The sequence below is a fragment of the Mus caroli genome, unplaced genomic scaffold, assembly GCF_978045245.1.
Source record: "Mus caroli unplaced genomic scaffold, Mus_caroli_1 scaffold_13, whole genome shotgun sequence".
NCBI lineage: Eukaryota > Metazoa > Chordata > Mammalia > Rodentia > Muridae > Mus > Mus caroli.
Window position 1 is genome coordinate 6,560,630 of NW_028227268.1, and position 22,365 is coordinate 6,582,994.

The window sequence follows — 22,365 nt, forward strand, 5'->3', positions numbered from 1 at the left end:
AGACAGAGAGAGAGAGAGAGAGAGAGAGAGTTGGGTCTCTTACACGTTGTGGGTCCTGGAGATTGAACTCGGGTTGTCATGCTGGGTGGCAAGGGCTTTTCTTTATGAGCCACCTCCACAGCCCCTCAAGTAACTTTTTAAAGTGACAGTGAACACTCGAGCACCACCAGATTGTCGAGGGCATGGAGGAGGGGAGACCACAGCGGCCTTTCTCTGTACAGGAAGGGGGCGGGGCTTAGGCCGAGCCGTCTCCCGCGCAGCCCGTCCTGACGCCGAACTATGATTAGCACTGTGACCAACCAATAGAAATGAAGAGATCTTTTTAAATTGCCCAATGGCGGCATGTGGAGGGTGGGCCCTATTGGCTCTATAAAATGGGAATCCGGCGAACCCCGCGGCGGTAGAAGCTCGTGGAGCCCGGGTGGTTTAGCTTTTGGAGTCGTCTGCGCCGGTTGGTCCCAGTCCCCCTTGGCGTTTTCAGAGCCAGCCTACCTCGCCCCTTGGCGCCATGACCACTACCACTACCTTTAAGGGTGTGGACCCTAACAGCAGGAACAGCTCCCGGTAAGGCGACAGGGTAGGGCTCGAGCCCTCCAGGGCTTGTGGGGACCGCGGGGCGTTGGTGGTAACGGGCCGGGAGCACCGCGCTCGCGCCCGGGGGAGGTGGCAGAGTAAGGAGTGGGCGCCGCTTTGTGCGGCAGGACTGCCTCGGCTTGTGGCCCCGCCCCAGTCGCCCCCTCTATTCAGTTCTCCCCCGTAACGACGGCTGAGGGGGACTGTGGGTGGCGGCCCTTTGCCGCACGGCAGGTTGGAGTCGGTGAGAGTGTGCGGGAGGATCGTCTTTCAGCCACCCGCGGCGACACTGGTCGGGTCCAGGATGGTGGGCTTGGTCTCCCAGGAGCCCAAGGAGCCTGCAGGGCCCTGGGCCCATTGTCCCACATGAGGGCCATGCGCTCCCGCTTCTGGCTCGGGCGTGTGCTGGCCCCGGCCTTGGGCGCTGCGAGCAAATCTGAGCCCTGATCCAGCTGGTCTGCAGGCTCTTTCCTCGTGGTGGCCCGCCCGGGTGTCCGTGTCTGCGCAGCAGGTGCACCTCTGGTAGGGCGGGGCTGGTCATCCCCTCCCTCCACTTCCAGCCCTGGATCGGAGCCCTCTTATCAAAGTGCCTCCCTGCGCCTAACAAAGGAGAGATCGGGTCTCCTCCCCCTCCCCACGCCCACCTCGGAGTGCGCGGGGCCGTGAGCCGGCTCAAGTGGGTTTTCTGCGCTCAGGTACTCGGACCTCTGCCTTTCCATGTCGCCTTCTTTACTTCTCCCATTGACTTTGGCCGAATGAGTTCACCCCAGAGCAGGCTTCTCTTGGAGGAGGCGGTTGTCTGTGCTTGGGCGGGGCTAGGGAGCCATCCATTGTCTCTCCAGTAGTATGTAGTATCCCTTCCTGGAAGCTGGGATCTTGCTTGTCCCCAGCACACTGCATTTTGGGAGGAGCTCTGTGACTGGACTGGGACCCGTTTCCTACCCCTCACTTAACTTGGTGAAAGGATTGTGTTCTGTGGAGGGAGTCCATCTACATCGTCTCAGCTAGTGGCACACAGTTCCTTAAGTTGGCTTTCAGGCATCTCTTTGATCTTCCCAAAGGCTTGGTTCCTTGTTCTCTGACCATGTATTTTCCACTGATGATGACCCACAGTTGAGTGTGACCAAGCCTTGGGGTCCCGACCAAGTGGCACAAAAGGGAGCCATTTTGTGGGGCTAAGAAGGCAGCGTGGAACAGCAGTGTCTCTCACAGGGGCTTGACAACTTGCTGACAAAAAGCAGCCTCCTTGAGTAGTCTTGTGAGGAAGCTGGCAGGAACAGACTGCTTTCAGTTTCGGGAAGTAGTAAAAGAATTGGCGAGATGGAAGGGAACTGAAGGGGTCAGCGATTACAGGGCGGGGCAGAACTGGAGATTAGACCTAGGAGACCGGGTCACTCCCTCTTGTTGTCATCCTTCAAATGAGGTAATTTGTTACAAAGGACACAGGGACAGAATGAGCCCTGGGTTTTTGTTTTGTGTGATGAGGCCAACTTTTCCTTATCTGACACTGGTTCCTGGCAAGATAATGTGTAATCTGGGTTTTATCTTTTGGGACTCGAGCTCAGCTCAAGGCTTTGTAGAGCATTTCAGAGCCCAGGGCCTTTCATGCGTGCTTGACATGAGACAAATACAAAATGTTTGCAGCCTCCTTTGCCACTGCGTGCCCTCCAGTGTTGGTGCTAAGGTTCTCCCCGACTCCTGAAATCTGACCAATTCTCTTCACCCGCTTTCTTCAGTAATGTGCTTGCTCTGCAGCCTCAGTGGTGAATGCTGTGCTGGAGTGACGGGAGTTGGCATGGAAGAAAGGAGTTATTTTTTAAATTGCTGTCTGTGCTATAACATTTTTGGGTCTTAACTCGGCAACCTTGAAGCAGTTACTATCTATGTGATTCAAAAAGAAAGAGTCCAAAGCACAGCTGAAGTACTTTGTCTTGCAAGCAAATCCTTTGTTTGGGAACCGCTCTCTGTTTCAGATGGTCTCTAGAACGCTGACGTCATTGGGGAGGCAGTACCTGCTATCATAGTACCAGTAAAAGTTGGACTAGGCAGGTTTGGCAGATTTGTAAGCTAGCTGGGTGCTAGTGCTCCCCCACCCTTGTTTTTTCTTGGCCAAGTCCACTAGGGTTCTGAAGAATTCCATGGGCTTTTAATTCCACTTAGCGATGAAAGCCTCCCTCTCTGGGGATTGAGGGGAGGACAAAGAGGCACGTTGGGGTTGATTCTAATATTTCAAGTGTCTTCAGTCATTTAAGGTAAAAATTTAAAACAGTTCTACCCAGTAAGAACCTGTAGAGCTGGACATGTGATGGTTTGTCCATAGCCTGGGCAAGATGCTGGGTTCTGCCCCCAGCAGCTCCCCATTTCCCTTCCCCCCCAAAAAAAATCACCCCAGAATTTATCTATACCTTCAGTAGTAATTTAAACAACTTAATTACCTGGGAACCTGGATGGGGGGTGTGAGCCTGTTATACCAGCACTAGGGAGGCAGGAGTGGGAGGGTGGCAAGTATATACCAAAACACATTTATCTTGATTTATATAATGAATAGAGCTGGTTTTGTCTCTGTGTGTGTGTGTCTGTATAGGATCTCAGCCATGTGGCTTTTCACTAGCCTGGATTTAGTATCCAGCCTAGGTTAGCCTCCAACTTGTGCCCTTCTTGAGTCTCCTGAGTGCTGAGATTAAAAGCACCCACAGACATAGTTTTATATGTTTAATGTTTGTTTGTTTTGAGACAGCATCTCACTGTGTAGCCTCAGCTGCTGACCTAGTATGTAGAACAGGCTGGCCTCAATCTCACTGAGATCTACTTGCCTCTGCCTCTGGTGTAGTGGGATTTAAGGCGTGGTCCTCACAGCCAGCAGACAAGCACATGTGTTTATCTTCAGGGACAAACACATGGAGTTACTTTAAGGTTTTCTTGTTTTCTAGCCCTGGACTGTCTTTCTTCTGTAGGCCTCTGCCTTCTTCCTAGGCTGTGACATTAGTGTCTCAGTAAGATGCAATGCTCAGGCCTGGAGAGTATTCGGTGTATGCATGTCTGTGTGTGGATATGTGTACATGAGTTGCAGATACCTGAGAGGGCAGAGGCATCCAATCCTCTGGAGTTACAGGAAGTTAGGAGCCACTTGATGTGCGTCCTAGGATTTGAACTCTGGTCCCCTTACTGCTGAGAACTCCGTTTCTCTAGTTGATGTCATTGTATGCCCCCATTTCTATTAAAAAACATCTTTTTAATTCATTTTTACTTTATGTATATGAGTGTTTTGCCTGAAACCACATGCGTGCCTGGTCCTCAGAGGCCAGAAAAGGGTGTCAAATCCCTTGGAACTGAAGTTGTAGATGCTCGTGAGCCACATGTCAGTGCTGGGAATCGGATCTGAGTCCTGCAAGAGCAGCCAGGCAGCGTTCTTAACCTCCATGCCATCTCTTCTGCCCTTCTCCCTCCTGCAAAAGAGTGGTTCGTTGTATTATCTGGTTGCTGGAGGGGTGTGGCAGAGTCCAGAAGGTGTTGATCCCCTAGAGAGTTCCAGGTGGCTGTGAGCTGCCTGGCACAGGTGCAGGGAGCTGAACAAGGCCCAACTATAGGAGCAGCATGGTCTCTCCAGGCCTAAGCATTGCATCTTAGTGAGACCCTAATGTCACAGTCCAGGGAGAGGGCAGTCCAGGACTAGAAAACAAGAAAACCTAAAATGTGTTTGGCCCTGAAGACAAATATGCCATTCATTGTTTGATTGCCCGTTGATGGATTTGAAGCACTTGCTACAAGTCTGCCAGGCTGAAGACTTTAGGCCTGCTGTCAGTCAGTGGGCAGCTGCTTGGAGTCTCCTCCATTCTCAGGCTCTGCTCTCCTGACAACTAGTAAACTACAGAGCCTAGCCCAAGCCCAGCCTCAGCTGCCTCAGCCTCCCCCGCTTTCCTAGACAGTAAAGGGTGGGTAGTGTGGTGTTGGGAGGTGGTTGTGGAAACCAGGATTGCATGGCTGGGAGAATCCTGACAGTAAACTTGCCGGTCCCTAAGTCAGGTTTGCTGCCTGCGTCGTCTGCAGGGCAGTGAAGATAAGGAAGACATCCAGGAGTACTCGCGGCTTTACTCGGCAGGGGCAGGAGCACTAACTAACCTGCCTGTGCTCCCTGTGGTCTGGCTGTGTCCTGGGCTCATGGAGGAAGCAGGGGTAGGGTGTGGAAGTGGGGTTTAAGAGATCAGCTGAAGACTAAAGGGCACTGAGGGAAAGGGTGGAGCATGCTGGAGCCTGAGGAGATAGTCCAGGAAGGGCTCCAAGTGGAGATAACATGCAACAGTGAAGGAAGTGGAGAGGAGGGTGGCTGGAAGGATCCTGGTTTGTTTGAGAAGAGGCAGAGGAAAGGTCACAGCTTACTGCAGAAATGGCAGTGCCTGAGTCCAGTGAGGAGGGGCAGTTTCTGAGGACTGAGACCAGGAACTAGCCTGAGGGAGCTCAGGAGCCGGGATTTCTATCAAAGGATCCAGTGCAGACCAGAGAGAAAGTGGTGCTGTGAAAAGTAACTCTGGCCTCCCAGCTTGACAGCACACACGTGTAATCCCAGTCTGAGAAAGTAGAATGGCAGTCTCAGGCTGGCAGAGGCTGTATGTTGAGCTCCTCTGTAGAGAGGGAAAGTATTTCAGAGTCTCACTCTAGTCCAGCCTCTACCACAGAGCCCAGCCCTGCCTCCAAGTGGGTGACCTGTCTCTCTTACCTTGTCTCCCTCAGAAGCAGCCCCCTTTTTTTTAAAAGGTTTATTCTTAAATGTGTACATGTTTGTGCAGATGCTCTTGGAGGCCAGAAGCAGGCATTGGATCCTCTGGAGCAGAAGTCCCAGGGCTCTGTGAGCTGCCTGACATGGGGGTTGGGAACTACACTCAGGTCCTCTGCCCCTCACTGAGCCATCTCTCTGCTCCCTTCACCTTAAGTGTGTGCACACATGCACGCACGCACGCACGCATGTGCAGTTTCTCTGGCATGTGTATGGAGGTCAGAGGATAACTTTCAGGAGTCTGTTCTTTTCACTCACTGTAGGCTGCTGGGATCTAACTCAAATTGTCAGGCTTGGTAGCAAGCATCTTTACCCATCTAACCAGACCAGAAGCAGTCTTTAAAATTTTTGGTTAATAGCAATGCAGAAAAATAGGATGTCATTCATCTGAAAGCCATTAGTGAGAGGGAACAGCCGATAGCATCGTGGTGACATGTAGATGGCTTTAATAATAGTCTGCGTACATGATTGTCATGTTCCAGATGATACATATGAATGATGTTCCTATTAATAACAGTCTGATGGGACAGAAACTACTGCGGGCCCTCATTTTATAGAGGAGAAACCTGAAGCATAGAGAGGTTAGGCAAGTCCCACGGTGTCCCTTGGAAAGTTTGTACCCAGCAGGACATGGTGGCTCTTGCTGTAATCCCAGACCTCAGGAGGCTGGGGAGGAGTTCTGTGCACTTGAGGTTTGTTCAAGTTTATACCTTTATTGATTTTTATACCATTTTGCCCTATTGACCCTTTTGTTCTTAACTTCGTTTATTTTCTAGTCTGGGGAAAACCCAGCCATGTGTTTTCCTCTGATTGCAAACCACAGCAGACATCTGTCACTTGAGGTGTGGGGGCCTTGCTGGTGGCAGATGCCACTTGGGTAGGTGTCACAGTAGGCACCTGCTAGTGTTCTCTAATCCAGTTGAGTTGGGACACCTGGAGATAGTGCTTTGCACACATTTGAGGATGCCCTGCACGCCTTGTTTATGCAGTCCTGGGAATTGAACCCAAATCTTCCTCTAGGCAAATGTTCTACCAACTGAACTATACTTGTAATCACTTTCTTTTTTTACAGCAGGATTTTGTTTCTAGCCTAGGGTAACCTTGAGTTCACTTTAGTCCAGGCTGGCTTTAAATTCACAGTAGTCCTTCTATCTCAGCACCCTACTTCCTGGGATTACAGTCATGAGTTAGTGCCTGGCTTTTAGGTCCCCTGGCCCCCTCCCTGTGCTTTTGACCCACTGGCTGCAAAGCAGGATCCCTGTAACCTTCCCCTAGGTTTGATTAATTTGCCATAAAATTCAGGGAAACCTCCTACATTTATGGGTTGATCATGAAGGGTATAATTAGGTACAGAGTAAGCTTAGAGAAAGGTGCAGGGCTTTGGTGGCCACCACAGGTAAATCTCCTCCTGGAACCTCCAGTTTCAGCCTCTCCCTTTTGGTCAAATGTTTATAAAGCCCAGGCAGACCTTGAATTGTAATCTCTCTGCTTCTGCCTGGTAGCGTTTGGGATTAGAAGTGTGTGACCTCCCAGTATCCACCTGTTTTCTTTCTTTCTGGTTTTCAGGGGGTCAAATGCTTTACCAGTGGTTTTGTTGTTTGTTTGTTTGTTCATTTGTTTTTCTTTTGAGACAAGGTCTCTCACTACGTAGACTAGGCTGGCCTCACAGAGCTCTCTGACCTCTGGGGTGCTGGGATCAAAGGCAATATGCACCCCTATGCACAGCTGCTTTGCACTGTTATCTTCCCGCTCCCATGTAGTCTTTGTGACCAGTGTTAGGGTAGGTAGGATACCAGCTGAATTTTTAAAAAGTGTTTTGGGGGCTGGAGAGATAGATGGCTCAGTCTGTAGGAGCTCTGGCTGCTTTTTCAGGACACAGGTTTGATTCTCAGCATCCATAAGGTGGCTCACAACTGTCTGAAGCTCCAGTCCCAGGAGAGATCCAGGACCTCTGTGACCTCCACTAGTGCCAGGCCCACACAGGGTGTGCAGATACACATGCAGATGAAAACACCCACTCACATAGAAAAGATATCTTTTATTTGTTTTGTTTTGTTTTTCGAGACAGGGTTTCTCTGTGTAGCCCTGGCTGTCCTGGAACTCACTCTGTAGACCAGACTGGCCTTGAACTCAGAAACCCACCTGCCTCCACCTCCCAAGTGCTGGGATTAAAGGCGTGCACCACCACTGATCAACCTAGATAATTTTTAAAAACTTTGCTGTTTAGAAAAAGCCCTCCAGCCGGGCGTGGTGGCGCATGCCTTTAATCCCAGCACTCGGGAGGCAGAGGCAGGCGGATTTCTGAGTTCGAGGCCAGCCTGGTCTACAAAGTGAGTGCCAGGCCTCCAGTTTATTGTAGTCCAGCATGGTGTCAGCAGTGGGTGTGGTAGTGACAGACGTGCCTGCCTTGTCAGTGCTTCAGTGGCTTCCCATGGAGAGGGAGCTATGTCCCAGGTACCACAGACACAACCAAGGGACACAGAAGCCATAGCTAATGACACTGTGTATGTTGTCCACGGTGGTATTTACTTTCTGGACTCCTGACTCTCAGGCCTTAGTCTCCCAGGACCTGAGGCTGCAGGCCTGGCTCGCTGGCCAGCTGTCAGGTTGGAACTTTTCTCTTGTGCTCCTTTTTAGCAGCTTTAAGATGATTTTGTATACCTGTGGTACTGCCTTCTGTCCTGTTGTCTCTTTGCCTACTCTCTAGCTTTGTGGCTGGCTTAGGAAGCCTTCCTCACTCTTTTTCTCTCTCCCACCTTGCCTGTAGATCAGGCTGCCTTCTTGTTTCCCTAGGGCTGGGATCACAGGTGCTCACAGTCACGCCTAACTTCCTCTTACACAGTCTGAGGAGACCAAGTTGGCCTTGAATTTAACTGTGGTCCTCCTTCTCTTTGGGCCTCTTAGATTATAGGCATGAGCCACTAAGCCTGTCAAAGAAGCTAGATCTGGAACAAAACAGACACAGCAGGAACTGGTGAATACAGACTCTTCAAGCACACATGGCTTTATAAATTTGGACATATTAATTAAGCCATTAGGCAAATATCAAAGGATTTTTGTCATGGCACATTTTTACCTGTCTGTTGACTTTACAGCTAGAAATGAATAAGCTAGAAAGACTTTTGGAAACACTTTATTTTTTGGTATTTGAGACAGTCTCAGTGTATCCTTGGCTGGCCTGGAACTGAAGAATTCTCCCTCCCTCCCTCCCTCCCTCAGTTTCCCGAGTACTCGGTCAGCAGCAGGAGCTCTGTACTTCATTGTCTTTTTTTTTTTTTTTTTTTGCCATTCAAATGTAAACTTTTTTTAGATTTATTTTTATGTGCCTTGCCTGTATATATGTGCACCACAGGCATGCCTGTGGCTCTGGAGGTCAGAAAGCCGTCGTCCCATCCTTCAGGACATGAATTAAGACTGGCTGTGAAGCCAGGCAGTGGTGACCCACACCTTTAATCTAAGCACTCAGGAGATAGAGACAGGGAATCTGTACAAGTTCAAGGCCACCCTGGTCTACAGACTGAGTTCTAGGACCATAGGGCTACAGGGAGAAACCCTGTCTTAGAAATCAAAACAACACAAAGAATGGTCATGGAGCCACCCACCATGTGAGACCTGAATTGAGCAGATGCAAGTTCACTTCACTGCTGAGCCACCTCCAGGCATGAGGTCAAAACAAAGATATTTGGTGTGTGTTTATTGTACACACTAATGGGTTTCATTAGGACAGACTTTTTTCTGTCTTGGTTTTGGGACAGGTCTCATGTAGGCGAGGCTGGTCTGAATTTGCCGTGGAGCCAAGGATGGCCTTGAGTGCCTTGACCCTCACGAGTATATTTTGTGCTTCCTTCTGCTCTTGTGGTAAAAATGTAGTTTTATGTGTCTGTGATCCAAGGTCTCACCTCATTTCATACGCTGATCTCCACTTTGAACCAACCATTCTTTAGCAGGTCACCCCTCTCAGACCCCTGTGGCCGGCTAAAGCGCCACAGAGCTTGTTTTATTGTCAAGACAGTTTATGTAGCCCTGGCTGTCCTGGAACTTGTTTTGAAGAACAGGCTGGCCTCAAACTCACAGAGATCCCGCTGTCTCTGCCTTCTGAGTGCTGGGATTAAAAGCATGGATCACCACCTCCCAGCAACTGCATATTCTTGTTTTGCATGCTTTGTTTATGGTGATCACCTGAACAGTTGTACAGTAAACCCAGGTACCTATGCATCCCCATCATGCACCAAGCTCATGCCAAGTGTGTTTTTATTTATATTTTATTTTTCTGAGACAGTCTTACTATGTAGCCCTGGCTAGATTGTAGCTCCATATACACACCAGGCCGGTCTTGAACTCTGCTTCCAGAGATCTGCCTGCCTTTGCCTCCAGTGTTGGAATTAAAGGCACACACATGCTACCACACCTGGCTAAGATATCATTTTTATTTCTAATGAACTGTGTATCTGTGTGCTTGTGCATGTGAGTGCAATGTGCAGAGCTAGAGTTTTAAGTGGTTGTGTGCCGCAGCGTGGTTGCTGATAATTTTAGACTTTTGTAAAAGGTGAGTGATAAGGATCTAGTTTCCTTCCGAAGATGTGGATACTCTGGGTTTTCAGCAACATTTGTGTTGATTTCTTACATAAAAAGATCGTATGTGCCTATGTGCACTGTGAACTTGCCTGGTGCTCGTGGAGCCAGAGTGAAAGCATCAGGTTCCTTGCAATCGGAGTCACAGACGGTTGTGAGCTGCTATATGGATGCTGAGCCTTAGACTTAGAAACTGTAGATCCATCCAGTACTAGACTAGGCCAGGCTGCTGCTGAACCCATAAAGACCCAGATAGTTTCACATGTATGAGTGCTCTGCCTGTGTATGTATGTACAGTGCCAGCAGAGGCCAGAAGAGAGTGCCAGAGCCTCCAGAATTGAAGTTCAGATGGTTGTGAAGCACCGTGTAGGTGCTGGGATCCACTTAAATCTTCAGGCTTAGTAGGCATCCCCTTGTCTGCTGAGCATCACTTAGTAGGCGTCCCTTGCCCTCAAGGGAGCTTTTGGGTCTATATGCTTTTTTTTTCTATTTAGTTGAGAATAAAAATGGACGTTCTGCCGGGCGTGGTGGCGCACGCCTTTAATCCCAGCACTCGGAAGGCAGAGGCAGGCGGATTTCTGAGTTCGAGGCCAGCCTGGTCTACAAAGTGAGTTCCAGGACAGCCAAGGCTATCAGAGAAACCCTGTCTCGAAAAACCAAAAAAAAAAAATGGACATTCTTTTTTGGTGACTATGATGCTGTAGTCCATGGGGACTGGCAGTCCTGACTCAGTGTACAAATTCTGATCACAAGTGTAATAGCATGATGTTCTAAACTTCTTTGCAAATACATTTAGCTAAGTCCAGAGAGACAAGGTTCCTTCGGTCACTTAGCTTTGCTCAAAGGGACAGAGTGTTACCTGTGGTGACGCTGAGCTGATGCAGCTTTCTGGTGTGGTCGATGGTCTTAGTGCAGATGGATAAAGCACTGTTGGTACCCTGACCCTCCAACAGTGGGTTTACGGTTGATGATTCAAGTCCTTCTTGTTAGAAGCAGTCTTGGAGGAGGGGAGGGTCAGAGAAGTGAACATATTTATCCAAGGAATGTTCCAGTGTCATCTGAAATTAACGTCTTACTTACTATTGTTTCTAGGGTTTTGCGGCCTCCCGGTGGTGGGTCCAATTTTTCATTAGGCTTTGATGAGCCAACAGAACAGCCTGTGAGGAAGAACAAGATGGCTTCTAACATCTTTGGGACACCTGAAGAGAACCCCCCATCTTGGGCCAAGTCAGCAGGTGCTTGCTTGTTTTTTGGTTCAAGACATGGACTCTCTGTGTAGCTCCAGATCTTGCCCTGTACACAGGCCCAACCTCAAACTCCGATCCTCCTGCCTTTGCTCCGGAGTACTGAGTTAAAGGCGTGCAGCACCAAACTGTCAGCAGGTACTGGTTTTACCAGGCAATCCTTGTTAAAGTCACAGATTCAGCAGGATGTAGTACTGATTAGCAATGCTGAACCCAAACAAGCAAGAAATACAGTACTGGCTGGGTGTGGCCGCCCAGCCTTAATCCAGTACTTAGTAGACTAAGGCGGCTGGGAGTTCCTGGGCTCTGGGGTCTACATGAAGGCTGGAGTAAGGGCCAGAGGCAGAGTAGCCCTCTTCTATTTTGTGATATGAAACACAATTATTATTATTTTTTTTTTTTTAAGATTTATTTATTTATTATATGTGAGTACACTGTAGCTGTCTTAAGACACACCAGAAGAGGGCATCAGATCTCATTACGGATGGTTGTGAGCCACCATGTGGTTGCTGGGATTTGAACTCCGGACCTTTGGAAGAGCAGTCGGGTGCTCTTACCCACTGAGCCATCTCACCAGCCCCCACAATTATTTTTTAAATGATTAATTTTACATGTCTGAGTGTTTTGCCCTCATGTATGTACCATGTGGGTGCTAGGAATGGAACCTGGGTCATCCATGTTCGTTCTTTCTTTCTTTCTTTCTTTCTTTCTTTCTTTCTTTCTTTCTTTTTAATTTATTTTTTGTATATTTGCAGTTTGCCTGTTTTGGGTTTGTTTTTGTGTGTGTGTGTGTGGTTTTTGTTTTTTTTTTTTTTGGTTTTATGAGACAGGGTTTTTCTGTACTGTAGCCCTGGCTGTCCTGGAACTCACTTTGTAGACCAGACTGGCCTGGAACTCAGAAATCCGCCTGCCTCTGCCTCCCAAGTGCTGGGATTAAAGGCGTGCGCCACCATGTCTGGCTTTTTTTTTTTTTTTTGTCTGTATGAGGGTGTCAGATCCCTGGGACAGGAGTTCCAGCTGCCATGTGGGTGCTGGGAATTGAACCCAGGTCCTCTGGAAGAGCAGCGCATCTCCCCAGCGCCTTACTGTGGTATGTATTGGTTTCTAGGTGCCAAGTCTAGTGGTGGCAGGGAAGATTCGGAGTCGCCCGGAACACAGAGAAGTAGCTCTACTGAAGCAAGCTCTGGAGATTTCTTAGACCTCAAGGTCAGTGTGATAACAAGACAGCCTCGCGGGGTTAGCCAAGGGCTCTGTGCGTAAATATGCCTCCTTGTTTTTAAAATTTTTTTTTCCTGGTTTCTTCTTACTTGCTCTCTTCTCCTTAAGAGAATGTGCTGAGGGGACTGGAAAGATGGCTCAGCAGTTAAGAGCACTGCCTGCTCTTCCACAGGTCCTGAGTTCAAATCCCAGCAACCACATGGTGGCTCACAACCATCTGTAATGGGATCTGATGCTCTCTTCTGGTGTGTCTGAAGACAGCAACAGTGTATTTATATTATATGTAAAATAAATAGATCTTAGAAAAAAAGAAAAAAGGGAATGTCCTGAGCAGTCTTGGTGATGGAAATTCAAGTGTGAGGCCAGACAAACAGGCTGAAGGTGGAGCTTGGTTCATGTTTCCTAGCTCGCCAGAAGACCTGGCTCTCCCCCAGCCCTGCTACAAGAGACCAGTGTGCTGGCTCCCACCTATAATCCCAGCACCTGGGAGCTGGGGCAGCAAGCTATGCAGGGAGTTGATCCATGAGACCTACCTACCTCAGAAAAGAAAGGGGGGGGTGGCGCTTAGGAGGGCCAGAAAGTCAGGCTAGTGAGTTAGCCTGACCCAATCACACATCTCTTAGTGTTGGGTTAGTCTTAACCCTTCAGCGGCTTCTGAAACCCTCCTCTTCCTCTGACCCTCATGTATCTAGTCTTGGAGTTGAAGAGCTAAATCAGTGTCTGAATGTGGGAATTGGCAGCGCTGATGTCACAGTGGGATGTGTCTGCAGAAAAAGCTGCCACTGAGTCCCCTGGGCATGTCTGAGAGGGGCTCACCTGGGAGGAATTCTTCCTGACTTGGTACTGCAGTACCCTGAGGCATCAACTTCTAGGTGTAGGGAGGCTATGTAGCGCTATCCAGTGGTCAGCCCCTAGGCTCACCATTCCCTTTTTGAGAAAAGATCCTTAGCCTGTCTGTGTCACTGTTTGGGGCTGGTTACTGTGCTGGACTGCTGGGTAGCATGGCCCCAGATCACATTGAGGTTGTTGCTAGACCCAGCACTTACCAAATAGATTTTCTTTTTTTCGTTTTTGAGTTAGAAAGAGGATTTTTCTGTGTAGCTCTGGCTGTCGTAGAACTCACTCTAGCCCAGACTGACCTTGAATTTAGAGATCCTCTGCCTCCCAAGTGCTAGATTAAAGGTGTGCACCACCACCATCCAGCCCCAAATGAATGAGATTTCACAGGACTTTAATGTCAGTTGGGTTAGCTTCTCTTGAACTATGATCATTTTATGTGTTACAGAATTAAAACAGGAACTAATTCTGAAATTTTCTTTTCCAGGGAGAAGGTGATATGCATGGTGAGTATATCTTAGCACTGATTGCTGTTTTTATAATGCTGTTAGAAGGTCTGAGCTAACATTCTACTTATTTAAAAAATATATACGTACATGTATACGTACATGTATATGTACATGTATATGTAGTCTCTTCCTCTTAGGCCCAGTCAGCAGATGCTTCGTTTTGCTCTGGATCAGCAATTTGGTTTTTTTTTTTTTTGGTTTTTCGAGACAGGGTTTCTCTTTATAGCTCTGGCTGTCCTGGAGCTCACTCTGTAGACCAGGCTGGCCTCGAACTCAGAAATCCGCCTGCCTCTGCCTCCCGAGTGCTGGGATTAAAGGCGTGCGCCACCACGCCCGGCAGCAATTTGTTTTAAAGTCAGGTAGTGCAGGCCTTTAATTCCAGTACTCAGAAGGAGGAAGCCAAGACAGCTCACTAGTATCAAGGTTTAATCTGCTAGAAATGTACTACAAAAAAAAAAAAAAAAAAAGAAGCCGGGTGTGGTGGCGTACACCTTTAATCCCAGCACTCAGAGGCAGGCAGATTTCTGAGTTCGAGGCCAGCCTGGTCTACAGAGTGAGTTCCAGGACAGCCAGGGCTACACAGAGAAACCCTGTCTAGGAAAACCAAAAAAAAAAAAAAAAACAAAACAAAAATAAACAAAAAAAATCAGGGTCTCACTATATGTTCCTGTCTTGCCTGGAACTCACAGAAACCTGTATTCTAGGATTAAGGGGATGTGTCACACTACCTGGACACTTACCGTTTCTGGTTTTGTATTTCATAGTACAAAGGTTGGATTCAAGGTCCATGTAGAGGAAGCGCTGACTCGGACAGTGCAGCTCAGTGCTTTGAGAACTCTGCACTGTTAGACCAGTCCCTCCCACACACAGCCCACCACCTTGTCCACTGAGCTGTACCCTTAGCCAGCTAGTCTGACTGGGAAAGCCTGGAGAGAGACATGTCCTGTCTTGAGTGGTGGCTGCCTCCTTTCGTTCCTCTACCCTCTGCAGCTGCAGAGTATGCAGGAAAGTCCTCTTTAAGTGGTCCGTCAGCAATGGTCTCTGGTTTTTCTGAAACTTTTCAGCCCATTTGCCATAAAATAACAGCTAATGCCTAGTTGGTTGGATTAAAGGCCCGCTCCAATTCTTTCACAATTACCTTCAAGGGGGGGGGTGCATTCAACATCTTCTAAGTAAGGTAGGCTTTGTTTTGATACAAGGCAAAGTGCCAGGACCTTTGGGTAGTCAGATACAATGGCTACAAGGAGGAACTTGGCCCTGCTCTTAGGGGAGTTCAAGGTCCAGTCAAGGATATAGGCTGCAGAAATAGGCGTTGAGGGGGCAGGTGGTGGCTATGAGCTAGCTCAGGAGCTGGGCGTGTTAGCTTAAGTCTTTAATCAATCAGACTACCTTTATTTAATTTTGGTTTTTAATGAATTGGGTGTGCTAGCCTGTATTTAATCATTTTTCTATATAACAACCCTCTGGCTGTCCTAGAGTTGCTTTGTAGAGCTAGCTGGCCTTGACCTCACAGATCTGCCTGCCTCTGCACCCTGAGTGCTGTGATTAAAGGTGTGCACCACCACGCCTAACTATGTCTTTAATTTTTAGCACCAACACTTGGGAGACAGGCAGGAGGATCTCTCCTAGTTCCAGGCTAGCCAGAGCTTTGTAGTCAAATGCTGTCTCAAAAAAAAAAAAAAGGAAAAAAAGGGGGGGAGGTCAGGGAGTTGAGTCTGGAGGCTCAAGGGTAGTGTTGGCCTGGCCATTGCAGCAAACCACAGGGAGAAAGGACATTTAGGCAGCAGTCTTCCCTCTGCAGGCTAGGCAGAGGTAGTTACAGTCCTACTGTTTTGACTCTGCAGCTTCCTTTTTTTTTTTTTTTTTAATAATTAAAAAAATTTTTTTTTAAGATTAATTCTTGCTTTTTTTTTAAGATTTATTTATTTATTATATGTAAGTTCATTGTAACTGTCTTCAGACACTCAAGAAGAAGGCGTCAGATCTTGTTACAGGTGGTTGTGAGCCACCATGTGGTTGCTGGGACTTGAACTCCAGACCTTCGGAAGAGCAGTCGGGTGCTCTTACCCACTGAGCCATCTCTCCAGCCCAACTCTGCAGCTTCTTAATATGAATCATTCTTTTCACTAGTATCTTGATCAGTTATCTTGTTGATGGGCAGAATAGCAAGTTAGTATACAGTGTTTATTTTGATGTACCAAGGTTTGTTTGTTTGATCTTCAGTGTTACAAAGAAGTATTCATTCCCCTTTAGAATTACTAGTTTGAGCACTGGTATTTATTTTCTTTTTCTTTCTTTCTTTTTTTTTTTTTTAAAGATTTATTTATTGTATGTAAGTACATTGTAGCTGTCTTCAGATGCACCAGAAGAGGGCATCAGATCTCATTACAGGTGGTTGTGAGCCACCGTGTGGTTGCTGGGATTTGAACTCAGGTCCTTTGGAAGAGCAGTCAGTGCTCTTAACCTCTGAGCCATCTCTCCAGCCTCTATTTTCTTTTTCTTTTCTTTTTTTTTTTTTTTTTTTGAGGCAGGGTTTCTCTATGTAGCCCTGACTATCCTGGAACTCACTCTGTAGACCAGGCTGGCCTCGAACTCAGAAATTTTCTGCCTCTGCCTCCCAAGCGCTGGGATTAAAGGTGTGCGCCACCACGCCCAGCTGGTATTTTCAAATTGCCATAGAAGTAATACCTTATGCTTGCTTTTAGTTCCTCCTCTTTTTAATTTTTTAAATGATTTTTAAATTTTATGTACATGGGTGTTTTAGCCACATGCATGGCTATGCACAATGTGTATGCGTGTGGTTCAAGGAGGCCTGGTGCCCTGGAGCTGGAGTAAGAGATGGTTGTGAGCAGCTGTGTGGGCGCTAATCTGAACTGAACCTGAAGAACAGCCCATGCTTTTATTTGTTTTTTGTTTTTTTTTGTTTTTCGAGACAGGGTTTCTCTGTATAGCCCTGGCTGTCCTGGAGCTCACTTTGTAGACCAGGCTGGCCTCGAACTCAGAAATCCACCTGCCTCTGCTTCCTTTTTTTTTTTTTAATGATGTTGGGACTGGATGTCAATTTTGAATTGGCGTCAAATGTGGCCATCTCGAGTGTGCATTGCCACACCTGGCTCTGCAGCTCCTTAACTTCCTTTCATTCTTTTGTTTTTATATTTTTAATTTTATTTTTGGTTGAGACAGGGTTTCTCTGTGTAGCCCTGGCTGTCCTGGAACTCACTCTGTAAACCAGGCTGGCCTCAGACTCAGAGATCTGCCTGCCTCTGCGTCTGAAGCACTGTGTATGCCACTATTGCTTCGTGTTTATACTTCATTTCTGAGGCAAGGTCTTAGGTGACCCAGGCTGACCTTCACCGTTATCTGCTCCCCACTTCCCACGTCACACCTGTCTGTGGCAGCGTGCTTCACCACGGTGACCAACAGCACACCTGGCTCCTGCCACTGCCTGGTTAGTGTTTAGTCCGTAGAATTATTTGCTTTTGTTCTTTTTGCTTTTTGGCTTTGTCTGTTGTGACACACGGCAAGCGTAAATGGTGGGAATGAGTAGTCTGTGAGAATTTCCTGCCACAGAGTTGCCGGAAAATATTTTATTTAGGTTTTGGGTTTGTTTTTTGTTTTTTTTGTGACGGGCTTTCTCTGTATAGATAGCTCTGGCTGTCCTGGAACTCAGAGATCCGCCTGCCTCTGCCTCCCAAGCTGAGATTAAAGGCGTGCACCACCACTGGCTTGCTTAGTTCGTTTTTTTGAGACATGGTTTCTGTATGTAGCCTTGGCTCTCCTGGGACTCTGTATAGACCAGGTGGCCTACAGAGCCACCCCCTCTGCCTCCTGAGTGCTGGGGTTAACGATGTGCATCATAGAGCTCCAGGACCGCTCAGACTACACACACAGTGAGATCCTGACTCGAAAAGGAAAACAGCACAGGGTGGCAGTGGCACGCACTGTTAATTCCAGCACAGAGGCAGAAGCAGGCCAGTCTCTAAGAGTCTGGGGCAGAGTGAGTTCTGAGACATCCATGGCATCCATGGTTTCATCCAGTGAAACCCTGCCTCAAAAAAAACAAAACCAAACAAAAACAGGTGTTGTCCGTCTGATCCTGTTTCTTGGATAATGGAATCTTGGGCTTTAAAAAAACCACATACATACACGACGTGAGGAGGTGACACCCCGACAGGTTCCATTTCTGGGTACAATTACCTCAGTTGGTGACTGTTGATATTTTTTTTTCCACTTGTTTGAACTATTTTGAAACTTTGTTTTCCTAGAAAATGTGGACACAGACTTCCAAGCCAACCTGGCGCAGATGGAGGAGAAGCCGGTGCCTGCTGCTCCTGTGCCCAGCCCAGTGGCTCCAGCCCCAGTGCCATCCAGGAGAAACCCCCCTGGTGGCAAGTCCAGCCTGGTCTTGGGTTAGCTTCTTGTGTTGGAACTCTGTCCTTCTGTCTGTCTGTTTGTTGTCCCATGCTTGGGAACTGCACAGCGTGAGCTGACTGTACATCTCTCGGATTGGTTTCATTAAAGGAGAAGCACTTTATGTACCGCTGTCTTTCCCTGCTTCCTCTCTTCCTTTCCTTCTGTCTGTCTGACTCCTGGGTCTGTGTGCCATGGCATGAGTGTTTTCTAGTAGTAGACTGGAGTAGTAGACTGTTTGTAAGAACAGATGATCTGGTTCCTGATGTGTAGAGACTCTTATGTACCAGGGTTTTTGACGATGTCCTTGGCTTCATGTTATGGGACCGACAGCAGCCTCAGGCACTGCCCTGCTCCCAGCTCCACAGGGTGGGCACCACTGGGCTTGTCTTGCTGTTGCCCCACCATCGGTGTCCTTTGCTAAGTGCACCTTCCTGTGCCATGTGGAGTGATCAAAGCAGCTGTAGTGATCAAAGCAGCTGTACCTCACATCCCGCTGCCTGCAGAGCAGACAAGCTGCCTTCTGTACCCTGAAGATGGCAGTGGCCACTGTGGCTGGCCAGCTGCTGGGCAGAGCCACCCAGCACAGAGAATGGCTTCGGGTACACAAGCAAGCTCCCTGGAATTACAAGGTGAAGCATACAAGGCCATGTGTCCCAGAGTGGGACTGTGGGTGCAGGTCCCACAGGGACCTCCTGACGGAAGAAGTGCCATGTGCATGATGCTGATGCCTGACCATGGAGAAAGTCTCACCCTTGACACTGTACTCCTTAGTCCTGGACTGTTGCTTAAAGTAAACAATACCCACCTTTTGAAGCACCGTGTTTTGTCTTTCTTTTTTTTGGAGGGAGGGAGGGAGAGAGAGTGAGTGTGTGTGCTGTGTAGCTGAAGCTGCCCTTGGACTGCACCACCATGGCCAGTTTATGTAGAGGTAGAACCCACCGAGGGTTTCCGACAGTTCCCTGCACGCCAGTGGAGTTGCTGGAAAGATGGCTCAGTGGTTAAGGGTCCTGGGATTCTCATCCAGAGACTCTGAGTTCAAGTCCCAGCACCTCGTCAGGTGGCTCACTTCTGCTTGCCACCCATCAGGAGGTCCAGGTGCCATCCTCCCCCTACTCTACCCCCCCCCCCATATACATCGCATACACTCATTTGTTCTGTTTTGTTGTTTGTTTTTTCGAGACAGGGTTTCTCTGTGTAGCCCTGGCTGTCCTGGAACTCACTTTGTAGACCAGGGTGGCCTTGAACTCAGAAATCCACCTGCCTCTGCCTCCCGAGTGCTGGGATTAAAGGTGTGCGCCACCACGCCCGGCTTTAGCATACACTCATAAAGACACATGTCTGGGTAAATAAGTTAAAATTGTTGAACAAAAAGTTGAGCAGTGTAATGAAAGTCCAAGGGGAAGTGGAATTTTCTTCAAAAATGCAGGTTAGATTTTTTTTCTTTTGAGACAGATTGTCGGGCTGGAGAGATGACTCAGTGGTTAAGAGCACCGATTGCTCTTCCAGAGGTCCTGAGTTCAATCCCCAGCAACCACATGGTGGCTCACAGCCATCTGTAATGGGATCCAATGCCTTCTGCTGTGTTTGAGACAGATTGTCACCCTGTAGCTCTTGACTTGCTTTGAGTTAATGTCAACATTCCACAGCTGTAGTACAGGGCTGTGCACCACCATAGCTGTCCAGGATGCGCTTTTCTACCTCTGATCCTTTGTGTAGCATCAGACTAACATTTAACACTGTCTTGGCACCGGGGCAGATGTAGGAGGCTCTGACTTTGAACCCCTGCAGCCAGTCTTTTCTGTTCCCTTGTCACCTTCACTGTCATCCCATCCCATCATGTGTTCCCACCCCCAATACCAAAGTAGGTTTCTACCTTGAGATCGATAATGGCTAGTGTTCAGTGATGCAGGCTGCAAAGGGAGAGCCCACATAACTACAACAGCTGCCCCACAAACAAGGTGACGGGAAACTTTCTGAGGTGGATGGACAGGAAGGTTCAGATTAACTGTCACAATGTCCACTTGTGTTTCTGACAGGCTGGGCTCCCTTGCTGGTTATTTGAGCCTAGTACTCACTGGCAAAGCCAGACCTTGGAACTGCTAGGTGTATCTTTAAGAGTAGAGATTACAGGGCCGGAGAGATGGCTAGCAGTTAAGACTTTACTGCAGGGCAGGAGCAAAAGAGTGCTAGAGGTTCTTCTAGAGGTCCCAAGTTCAATTCCCAGCAACCGTATGGTTGCTCACAACCATCCTGTAATGGGATCTGATATGTGTGTCTGAAGAGATGGACACATACATAAATCTTTTTTTTTTTTTTTTTTTGGTTTTTTTTTGAGACAGGGTTTCTCTGTGTAGCCCTGGCTGTCCTGGAACTCACTCTGTAGACCAGGCTGGCCTCGAACTCAGAAATCCACCTGCCTCTGCCTCCCAAGTGCTGGGATTAAAGGCGTGCGCCACCACCGCCCGGCTCATAAATCTTTTAAGAAAGCATAAACTAGGTTGTTCTAAAACATTTTACTTGTTTGACTGACAGCTGTAGCCTACAATCATTTCTATGTACTGCAACAGGCTAGCTTCCTGAATGGGTGGGCCATGGCTTTTAAAGGCCTGATTTTCCACTATGAATCTCAGGGAGTAAACCTGTACCCATCCTTCTCAGCCTCTGAGCAAGGGTGGGGCTCCTGGGAAGGGCGTTACCTGGTGGTTGGTGTTCTAACTTGATATTTGGCCTTAACTTTTATTATCGAGATAAGCACCTGGTGGCAGGTGTTTTGAGGGCGTGGAGGTTCAGCCAGACTCCATTATTGGACCAGATTTTAGGGAACTGTCTGGAAACATTTGCAGGAGGGGGTTTAACACCCCAAGATAGAAAAGAATCTGTAAAGTCAGATCTTCAAACCATTTTATAAATGGGGTTGGTACGCTTGCTTGGAGGATCGCTTAGTGCTAAAGAACATTTGTTGGGCCAGGCAGTGGTAGCACACATTTAATCCCAGCATTCAGGAAGCAAAGGCAGGTGGATCTCTTGTGAGTTTAAGGCTAGCCTGGTCTACAAAGGGAGATCCAGGACAGCCAGGGCTATGCAGAGAAACGCTGTCTCAAGACAAGAGCATTCACTGTCTTGCAGAAGACCCAGGTTCAGTTCTCAGCACCCACTTAGCAGCTCACAGCTGGTTCTAACTCTCGCTCCATGGCCTAGGAATGCTTGCATGTGGTGCACATATATCCACGTGAGGAGGTTGAGGTGGAGGCAGGGGTACCTGGGATTACTGGCAAGCCCAGGTAGGGAGTGAATTTGAGGCAAACTTGGATGCATAAAACCCTGTTGCAAAAAAAGTAAGTGGGGTGTATGTCCAGGAGATGTTGGGGGAAGTCTGGGTTAAATAGGGCAAAGATACATTATATACATGTATGGGATTCTCAGAATATTTTAAAAGTTACTGAAAGGGCAGGAGAGAAAAAACAGCAGATGAACTTTGACTCAGTTTATGTGAAAATTGGCTTGGCTTAGTGAAAATTCAGTGCCCAAGTAAGAATTTACCGGGATATGTTGTTGATGTTGGTTTGTTTTACCGGTTTTGTTTGCTTTTTTTTGTGTTTTTTTTTAAAAATTGTTTATTTTATTTTTTGAAAGGTTCTATATTTTATTACTGGACAAACACCCTAACTTAAGACATGAGCAAGTCTCCAGGTTAAAAATGTTGAAATCCGGGCTGGTGAGATGGCTCAGTGGGTAAGAGCACCCGACTGTTCTTCCGAAGGTCCAGAGTTCAAATCCCAGCAACCACATGGTGGCTAACAACCATCCGTAACGAGATCTGGTGCCCTCTTCTGGAGTGTCTGAAGACAGCTACAGTGTACTTACATATAATAAATAAATAAATCTTTAAAAAAAAAAATGTTGAAATCCGTCTGGTAGGACTGATTGCTGTCCACAACTCAGTATAAACCCTCAGTCTTGCCATTGTGTGAATCCTTACAGACCCAGCTTCGTTCTCCTCCATTGTCTTCTCTTAGAGTTGTACCTGACTTTGTTACCAGTTTTCATCTGCATCCACTGAGGAATGGGGCGATTTTGCTTTTGTTTCTTGGCCAGGAATCTCTTGATTCGTAAAGTCTTGTGAGAAGACATGGCAAGAAGCCAAGTCAGGCATAATGCGCACAATGGCGGAGGAAAGGAGAAGAGCTATTTTTTTTTTTAATTTCATTTATATGAGTACACTGTAGCT

At 47.8% G+C, this 22,365-nt stretch overlaps 2 protein-coding genes across 3 annotated transcripts; one reads left to right on the forward strand and one right to left on the reverse strand.

Moving 5' to 3' along the window:
- The first annotated feature begins 379 nt into the window (after nucleotides 1-379).
- On the forward strand, nucleotides 380-18,950 carry Jpt1 (Jupiter microtubule associated homolog 1). Of its 2 annotated transcripts, none has more exons than XM_021176698.3 (5): nucleotides 380-564; nucleotides 11,009-11,151; nucleotides 12,269-12,366; nucleotides 13,703-13,721; nucleotides 17,990-18,950. In XM_021176698.3, the coding sequence occupies exons 1-5, from the start codon at nucleotides 509-511 to the stop codon at nucleotides 18,136-18,138; spliced, it is 465 nt and encodes a 154-aa protein (XP_021032357.2). In that variant the 5' UTR covers nucleotides 380-508; the 3' UTR covers nucleotides 18,139-18,950. The 2 variants fall into 2 exon arrangements, with proteins under 2 accessions (XP_021032357.2, XP_021032358.1); XM_021176699.3 differs by lacking the exon at nucleotides 380-564 and adding an exon at nucleotides 663-1,268.
- Nucleotides 18,951-22,112: 3,162 nt separating this feature from the next.
- Nucleotides 22,113-22,268, reverse strand: LOC110306262 (large ribosomal subunit protein eL39-like). Its single transcript, XM_085829210.1, has one exon. It carries the CDS (start codon nucleotides 22,266-22,268, stop codon nucleotides 22,113-22,115), a length of 156 nt encoding a protein of 51 aa, XP_085685336.1.
- Between the last annotated feature and the right edge of the window lie 97 nt (nucleotides 22,269-22,365).

Coding starts and splice junctions, on each gene's coding strand:
- LOC110306262 (XM_085829210.1), bottom strand. CDS start 22,268: ATGTCTTCTCACAAGACTTTACGAATCAAGAGATTCCTGGCCAAGAAA.
- Jpt1 (XM_021176698.3), top strand. CDS start 509: ATGACCACTACCACTACCTTTAAGGGTGTGGACCCTAACAGCAGGAAC. Junction 565..11,008: donor AACAGCAGGAACAGCTCCCG/GTAAGGCGACAG, acceptor TATTGTTTCTAG/GGTTTTGCGGCCTCCCGGTG. Junction 11,152..12,268: donor ATCTTGGGCCAAGTCAGCAG/GTGCTTGCTTGT, acceptor ATTGGTTTCTAG/GTGCCAAGTCTAGTGGTGGC.